Source organism: Olea europaea, chromosome 14 (genome assembly GCF_002742605.1).
Source record: "Olea europaea var. sylvestris chromosome 14, O_europaea_v1, whole genome shotgun sequence".
In the NCBI taxonomy this organism is placed as follows: domain Eukaryota; kingdom Viridiplantae; phylum Streptophyta; class Magnoliopsida; order Lamiales; family Oleaceae; genus Olea; species Olea europaea.
Genome location: NC_036250.1, coordinates 7394116 through 7402745, shown reverse-complemented (window position 1 = coordinate 7402745; position 8630 = coordinate 7394116). Strand labels below are relative to the sequence as shown.

General features: G+C 35.8%; 2 protein-coding genes across 2 annotated transcripts; both read right to left on the bottom strand.

Annotated features, from left to right (window-relative positions):
- Positions 1-296: 296 nt before the first annotated feature.
- On the bottom strand, positions 297-2723 carry LOC111409455. Its single transcript, XM_023039500.1, has 4 exons — positions 2427-2723; positions 2261-2369; positions 975-2152; positions 297-848 (listed from the first exon to the last, which is right to left on the bottom strand). Exons 1-4 carry the CDS (start codon positions 2721-2723, stop codon positions 297-299), a joined length of 2136 nt encoding a protein of 711 aa, XP_022895268.1.
- A 3659-nt stretch (positions 2724-6382) lies between these two features.
- LOC111408989 (probable xyloglucan endotransglucosylase/hydrolase protein 7) lies at positions 6383-8132 on the bottom strand. Its single transcript, XM_023038870.1, has 4 exons — positions 7891-8132; positions 7712-7812; positions 7343-7539; positions 6383-7046 (listed from the first exon to the last, which is right to left on the bottom strand). The coding sequence occupies exons 1-4, from the start codon at positions 8081-8083 to the stop codon at positions 6656-6658; spliced, it is 882 nt and encodes a 293-aa protein (XP_022894638.1). The 5' UTR covers positions 8084-8132; the 3' UTR covers positions 6383-6655.
- Positions 8133-8630: the final 498 nt, after the last annotated feature.

Genomic DNA, 8630 nt, shown 5'->3' with positions numbered 1-8630 from the left:
ATCCCCTCCTCCAAATAGATTTTTCTAGATTGAAGTTTTCAAATTCTTTCCCATGATCACTTCGAACCCTAGAAATAGAAAGATTTTGTTCAATTTTGAGTCTTTTACATAAGGACTTAACCAGATCACCCGTCTCAGATTTTTCTCTTAACAGTTCAATTCAGGTGTATTTAAAAAAGTCATCTACCACAACCAGAATATACCGTTTGCCTCTTAGGCTCTCCACCCTTGATAGTCCCATTAAATCCATACGGAGAAGCTCTAAGGGTCTATTTGTCAAGATTTTTGAGGTTCGCTTATGGTTCATCCTGAGTTGCTTTCCTTGCTGACACAGCTTGCACACAGCTTCTCACTTTGATCAATCTTAGGTAAAACATCGACAATCTTCTTTTTGACCAATTTAGACAGACTTCTGTAATTAACATGATGAGCCTTTGAGGCCAAAGTTCAGACATATCAATTTTAGCACTACTGCACACATAGTTCAAGTTTGGGAGAACTCCATAACAGTTATCAGATGTTGTAACACCTTCAAGAACAACACCACCTGAAGTGTTATAAATAGTGCATCTCTTTTGGACAAAACTCACTTCATAGTCAGCATCATAGATTTGACTAATGCTCAACAAGTTGGATTTAAGACCCTCTACATAAAGCACATTAGATGTTGTAGGAAGTCCAGCAATGGTGATAGAGCCATTACCTCGGATGGGTGTCGTAGCTCCGTCCCCAAAGGTAACTACACCATCGTTGCAGTCGTCGAAGGTAGAGAATAAGGCATTGTTTCCACACGTGTCTAGAACAAGCATTATCAAGATACCACATGCATGTTTTTTGAGCCTTATATGCTACATGAGCAACAAAACATTTTAGATTCTCACCATACTCACCACATCAGATTGCTTTACCCAAATTTTTCTAGAGGTCGAGGTGTTCCTAGTTAACCTTGTTACCATCTCAGTTAAATGACTAACCTGATTTGAAAGGAAGTTTACTTGACTAGGGATATCCTGACTTCTATTCCTATTTGTTAGCTTTCGACACCTAGGTCTCGTGTAACCTAAAGCACCGTAGTGATGACAAGTGGGTATGAACCTAGGTTCAGATGTACGTGAGTGTTGATCCTGAAATTTAGGTGTAGAAACCTTATGAGCTCTAGTGGCCTTTCGTCCAGTGAAATTCTTGTCTTTGGATTCTGGATTGGTTGAAACATTAGATCTGTTGGTAGCACGGACAAATGTGGTCTTGGACAAGCTAGATACATTGTCATCACTCTTCACAAATCCTAGACCTTGCCTATTTCTAGCTGGTTTGTTCATTCCTAGCAGATCGTCTAGTTTCTTAGTTTCACTCACAGACTGCAGTTGAGTGCTGGATTTCTCTAACTCACAAGTCAATGTCTTAACCCTGTCCTCTAATTTCTCATTGACACACTTCAACTTACTGAGACTCTTAGATGAGACTTGAAGATCATAGGTGATTTTCTCCTTCTCTCTCTCAAGCTCGTTTACCTTCTTAAATAGGGCTTTATTTACCTTTTTGATCTTGAGACTTTCCTTAAACAGAAGTTGATAAGCTTCATGTATATCCATCTCATCCTCCGAATCATCACCAGACTTGTTACTCTCTACCTCCTCCTCAACCTTCTCACTCTCCTTATCTAACTCGCTCTTGACAGTAGATACAAAAGCCATATAGCCTTTTTCCTCCTCACTGCTTGAGGAATCACTTTGCTCACTTGAGTTAGAATCATCATTAGTCAAGGACACAGCTAATGCCTTGCTACTTCCCTTCTTTAGATTTTTCTTAAAGCTAGGACATTCATTCCTATAGTGCCCAAATCCCTGACACTCATGACACCGACCCACTTGAGATTTCTTACCAGGGTTCCTAGCAGTTGATTTATCATTCTTCTCTCTTTGTAATTTACTAGGGGCTTCTCTTATTTTCTCTTGAGGCCATTTTTTGCCCTTTAAGACTTTCTGAAATTTCTTCACAAAGTATGCAATCTCCTCATCTCTAAGAGTTTTCACGTCAGATGACTCTGACTCTTCTTTCCTAACAGTGTTCAAGGCTATGGACTTATTTTTACTCGGTTGTAAAATGGCGAGTTTATAAGTTTGAAGGGATCCTACGAGTTCTTCTATCTTAACTGTGTCAAGATCCTTGCTTTCTTTAATAGCTGTAACTTTAGGTCTAAATCTCTAGGGTAAGGACCTAAGAACCTTCCTCACAATTTTGGACTCGGGAATCCTCTCACCTAGGTTGAAACTAGAGTTAACAATATCATTCAATTTAGCATAGAACTCATCAAAAGATTCATCATCCTTCATCTTGATTTCTTCAAACCTTGAGGCCAGCATTTGCAACTTAGAATTTTTCACAGTTTTAGTTCCCTCATGCGTTGTCTCTAGAATGTCTCATACCTCTTTAGCAGTTTCGTACATTGACACTCTCATAAACTCTTCAGGAGATACAGACATAAATAATGCATGGAGACCTTTACTATTCCAGTTGCATTCAGCCAATTCATCCTTAGTCCAAAGGAAAATGTCAGTTGGGGTTACAACACCTGACATAGTTGTGGAAGGAGGTTTCCAACCATTTTGTAGACTCGCCCATACATGTTCATCTATGGACTTAAGAAACACACGCATTTTGACCTTCCAATAGGCATAGTTGCTTTTGTCAAAATACGGAGGCACGGATAGTGATTGACTCATCTAGACAAAAATGGGTCATGACTCGAGATTTAGCTCTGATACCACTTGAAATATCGTACTTCGACCCAATCAACACCTAGAGGGGGTGAATAGGTGTTTATATGAAATTTTTTTTTCAATCAATTAATAATTACAACACGTCACAAATATTAATTTGTTCAGATCAGTTCACATGCTTTATTATCCTATGTTTGAATGCCGGTAATAAATTAATTGTAGAAAAGTAAATAACGCAATTATTTGATGATGGAGAAACCCCAATGTGGCTAAAATTCCTGGCCCAAGCCAGTAGGAATCCATTATAAATGAAAATACAACTTACAATCTGTCAGACTCAACCCACATTGGTTTTTTTGACCTCCTGACCATAATTTCCTCAAAGCCTTCTTGGAATGCGTGATCTTGCACCAACTTCCGGCACTTAGCCCTCCTAGATTGAGTGCTACACCAATTCCCGGCTTTTGATTTCGTCTATCTCCTGTGGATTCAAGAGAACTGTCTGTTGTCTAATGATCGAGACTCTGATCTCTTTCCTCGATCTCCAAGAATCAACAAAGGTTTTGGAAGGTTGTGTTGTGGTGTTTGAATGTTGATTTGATGTTTTTGTGTAATTGTGCAAATCAAATATGAGATTGAATGAGAGAATCAAAGTGTGGAGAGTTTTCTTCAATTTCAATTCTTAAGAGGACGTCTAAAAATCGGCACAATTTTATTTATATGAAATGTATTTGGACATTTGAGTCGGGTTAAAATGTCAAAAAATAGAAAATAGGGTTTTATGAGTAACACCGTCACTCGAGCGAAAAGGTAGCGACGCTGTTTCGCTCAAGGGAAGTGGGAGCGAAAAGCGAGCGACGACCTTTCTGTTTTTGTTGCTCGAGCGACCACTTGGCGAGCAGTTAGCGAAACTTCAACGACACATCTTGCCCTACTTCATAGCTCGAACCCTAGCATACTTTGACAAAATTGCAACTTAGTCCCTCATCTTTTACACATGTACACAATGACCCTAACCTTTAAATCTTGACAAATTGACCCCAAACTTTTGAACATTTACAATTTTACCCTTTTGTTCACCTAATAGCCAACACGAAATCTAACAGAGATGCATGCAAATATAAGGGCAATTGCATGTAAGGTTCTGGTGTTAGGCATTTTCTTGCACTGAAAGTTGTAATACAATGGCTAAATATTTATTTTCCAAGTGTTTGTACCAAGCTTGAAACCAATTTGAGAAATTAGTAATAGAGGGGTTAGATATTTGTATTAAGAATGATGAAGGCTTTAACACCAAATTTCTACTTTCTTTTGAGAAATTTATTGCAATTAAAGTCACTTAAAATTTGTAGTGAATAGGAGATGAATAAAAAAAAGACAGTTTTGACAACATTAAATCAGTAACTAGTGTAATTGTTTTAATGTCATGCTTGAATAGAAACTGAAATTAGAAATGCTTTCATCTAGCCTGGAATTCATCGTGGCACCGCTTTCTAGAAAGAGAGAATTCAAATTTTTAAAAATATTCTCGGCCTGGTCCAACCCTAAACTATCTTGAAACCTTAAGGGACTATAAATACTGACTTGAAGACATAAAGAAAAGGGAGAAAGAAGGAAAAAGAGGCAGGCGAGGAAGCAATTAATTGAGAGAGAATTGACAACTTCCGAGAGGAGAAATCAAGCGGCAAAGCCAGTTTTTCTTATTCTTTTCTTCTCCATGTTCTTTCTTTTCTATTGTATCATATCATTCATCTTAATTATGAACTAAAACTTTAAATCTAGGGTTTGATGTAACCTATCTTGAGACTTGTTTTGATTTTTATATAATTATTTCCTTTGATTTTTTCATCAATTTATTTATGATGATTCTCGCGTAATGCTTTCAATTACCTGATCAAAGATTGAATGATTTGATACTTTCAATTTCGACACTCGAGAGTGGGAAATTTGAGTGTGATCAAAGAACAACATAAAATAGATTTTGTAAGTTTCGAGAGAAGGTACGAAATCTTCAAGGTGTATTCCAATTAAGAACTGTGTGTGTGATAATTTTTATATTTTTGATTTGGAATAGAGATATTGAAATTGAAATATAAAAAATAGGTTCTATTTGGCACTCGAGAGAGGAAATATGATTAATTTAGGGTTCTTGTCTATAAATTTTGGAAAATTTGATAGTACTTATAGAAGTTAAAAAATATTGTTGATAGTGTGGTGAAATCACTTTCTAGGCTTCCACAACTTAATAAACACTTTACAAAGTGCCTTCTTTTAATTGCATTGTTCATCTCAATTACATTAGATTAGTATAACGACATTGTTTCAAATTTTGATTTTCTAAATAAAGAGAGAGCTAAAATAATTATAGTATTCAATAAGATTCAAATACCAATCCATGTGCATTCGACACTTTTCATTTTGTTACTATATTACAAAACTTGACATCAAACACTTGTAGCAATTTCATGTTATAGAAAACACATTTCACTTGTATCTCTCTTCAAACCCTGTCTTCTATGTTAAGTATGGTCGTGCTATGTTCAGTTGAGACGAATAATTGAACCTAGTTAATAATCACAAAGGAAAGAAAATCAATACATATGTGAAACAAAAATGAGACGGGTGGTTTAAAAGAATGATTTAGATGCTATAATTTATCCACCAAGAACTTGGATATTATTCGGTTTGAGGCTCTTCGGAAAGGCTTAGGAATTTGCATTGTGCATTAGTTGTCTGGTAGATGTACGAAGTTTATCCTTTTTTCCTTCTTGTTTTGCCTGTGACATCATGTGATTTTTGCTTGTTTTGAATAGCTATTTTCTTGTGTCAAAATATTCAACTAGAATCAAACTAAACCAACCAATTTGATGTAATCCATTTCTGGATAAAAATGCCCACCCTGAACATAATAACTGCAAATCCAAATAGACAATGAAAGAATAGTTTAAAAATAGCTATGGAGATGGATCATAACACACTTTGATGGAGCGTTTAATATGCTACCACTAAGCTTGAAACCCGTGTCAAAGATAGTTTCTACCTAGTTTGACTTATTGTGGAGATTTCGTGTAATGTTAAATTATAAATATATATCATTGGCTTCATTAATCTTCTTTGCTCATCCTCGCATTATGGTATATCCTTTCATGCCACTCTTCACTCACATAAGTGTGGATTTTGGGTTCAACCTCGCCTTTTGCTCTTCTATTCAATCTTTCCTAATTATCCTTCACACATCTTGAGCTAGACACTTAATGTTAGGTCGAACGAAGGTACCTATCTCTTGAATCTCTCCTTTTGTCACCTATTTTAACAACACTTGTCGTTTCATTTTAATTAATTATACATTTTAAACATGAATAAGATGTCATATTCTATATTTTTACACATGAATATACGCTATGCTAATTGATGCAAAAAGGAAATCAATAACTAAGGATCCGTTTGTCAAAATTTATTAATCGTCAAACTTTATTTCAACTTTACATTTCAATAAATTCACAAGTACAATCTAATCATGCATTTCTATTTATTTAGAAATTAAACTATTTATAAATTCTTCTTAAATGGAGGCTAAATTATTATACAATTTAACGTTGAGGAGATGATTCATAGTAAAGGTGACAAATTAATAATTTATATTATTCTTTTGAAACTTTCAATTAGATCCTTTTCACAATCATGCCATATATAACATTATTGGATTAAACAAATACAGACAGAACAACAAAGCAAGAAAATGACATTGACTTTTGACACTCCTTTAGACTCACAAATTCAATATAGGATGTGGATATGAACCAAACTACATTTAAACAATTCCTTTCATGTCCCTTTATATGCACGGCAATTGGCATGGCTCATTTTCTTTTACACCACACCTGTGTGTATATAAATAAAGGTTGTATATATGGGATTAAATAAGAACGAAGTTTTTAGATTCCTGCAACACACTCAGGCGGGGTAACGGGGTACCGAGACTTGTCGGTGCAGTAATCGTAGATCATGTGGTTCATACGAACCCAACGGTATCTCCTTGCCTCGACTGGACTAAGTACTTGATATGCAGCTCTTTCCCACCAATTATTAACATTTGAGGCACAATTTTGTGGGCCTGGCACAGGGCAACCTTCGATGTCAAAATCCTTGTAGTATGCATAGAAAGGTGCCTTGCTCCAATCTATTTTCTCAAGGCCACCCCTTGTTGCCCAATCATCAGCTTCCCATAAGGTGGAAAACACTCCCATGGGCTGGAACTTTGGGTATGGAATGCCTTTAGCTTCGTTGTTCTTGTAAACCCTAATCGGTACTTCATCGACAGAGAAGCTAAAATAAAAAAATTAAAAAAAAACAATAAAGTAATGTTTAATTAGTATATGGCTTACTCTAAAGAGGACTCGAAAAAGGATGATGAGAAGTATGACGAAAGCATATGGCATAAGAAATTTTGTATCTTTAACTAGTTGTAATTTGGAATAGTCAAGTTATCTGATTTATTTCATTGGCTGGGGGTCATATTCAAGCGACCCTTAAGTTTGTACCTTACCTTCTTTCTTTTCAGAGTAATAAAATACATTACCTCAAAAAACGTTGTTTAAAATGAATAAATTGTCCCAACTTACACAACATGACGATGATTCCACATTATTGTGTAAGTATGGAATTCTGCAGAAGGATCAAACCAAAGGTTGATCCTTTGTTCCCTGTCTCCTTTCCCATGAGCATAGACATTAGTTTGTACTGTGTAGGGCTGTCCAGTCCGGTTACCCAAGAATTCGAAATCTAGCTCATCTCGTATCGATTCTGTGTCTGAGTTCATCTACGACACAATAAAACATACAAATAAATATTTGGGAAAGGATAACATGTTCGGGATATTGGACTAAACAATAACAACGGGATATTGGACTAAACAATAACAAACATGATTAAAATTAAAAAGAAATACTTTGTAGTACAACGGGACAGACGTGATTAAAGAATGAACTTACGTAAAAGGCCGTGACTGTTCCTGCAGAATCACCAGGAACGAGCTTGATTTTAATGCTAACACGTCCGAACAAATACTTGTACTTGGAAGCAAATCCGCATCCTAATTAAAATTATAATACATATTTTTATCATCTGATCGTGGTTAGAATCAGCAATTAGTTCCTAACAGAAGTTGTACCTGAAGTTTGATCTAGAACAAGTTGAATGGCTCTTCCTCCATCAAGTTGTCTGATATGAGAGTCCGACCAGGTAACTTGAAAATCCTGTAAAAACGTGGCCGGTCGTGCACTGACAGAAGACGACAATGCCAGAACACATACGATAGCAAACAGAAGAAAATCTTTCAAACCCGAGAATGCCAATTTGGCCATTTGTTCGTGTTATAAATTATTTTAATTTATCCGTTTTTGTGTTTATGCCGAAGAATTGTGGGCTTATTTATATGCAGAAATGAAGAGAGAAGTGAAAAGGACTACTTGGATTCCAATGGAAAGGTCTATCACAGAGTTAGCTTTCCATACAGCTAATGGCGAGTCATCGATGGACCATCCCATCTGATCTATACCCAACCCTATTATTAATGTATTAGCCATTCATTCATTTCATATCTTCCCGTCAATAATTCGATGTTTGTTTTATTATCTTCTAACCTTGTTTGTACCATTCTAATGCATGCTAGGAGTGCTAAATGGGATTTTTATTTATTTTTTTATTCATGATATTTTTAACACGACACTTTTTTTCTTTTTTGAAGCGACAATCACATATATATTGGAAAAGAAAAATTTGGTGAGTGGAGACGGAATTGCTTATTTGGCTATGTTAAAGAGGCTAACATAATTGCTTATTTGGAAATAAGCAATTCCCTTAGTATACATCAATGGAATTGGATGACACTACAAACTGGTGTTGGGAATT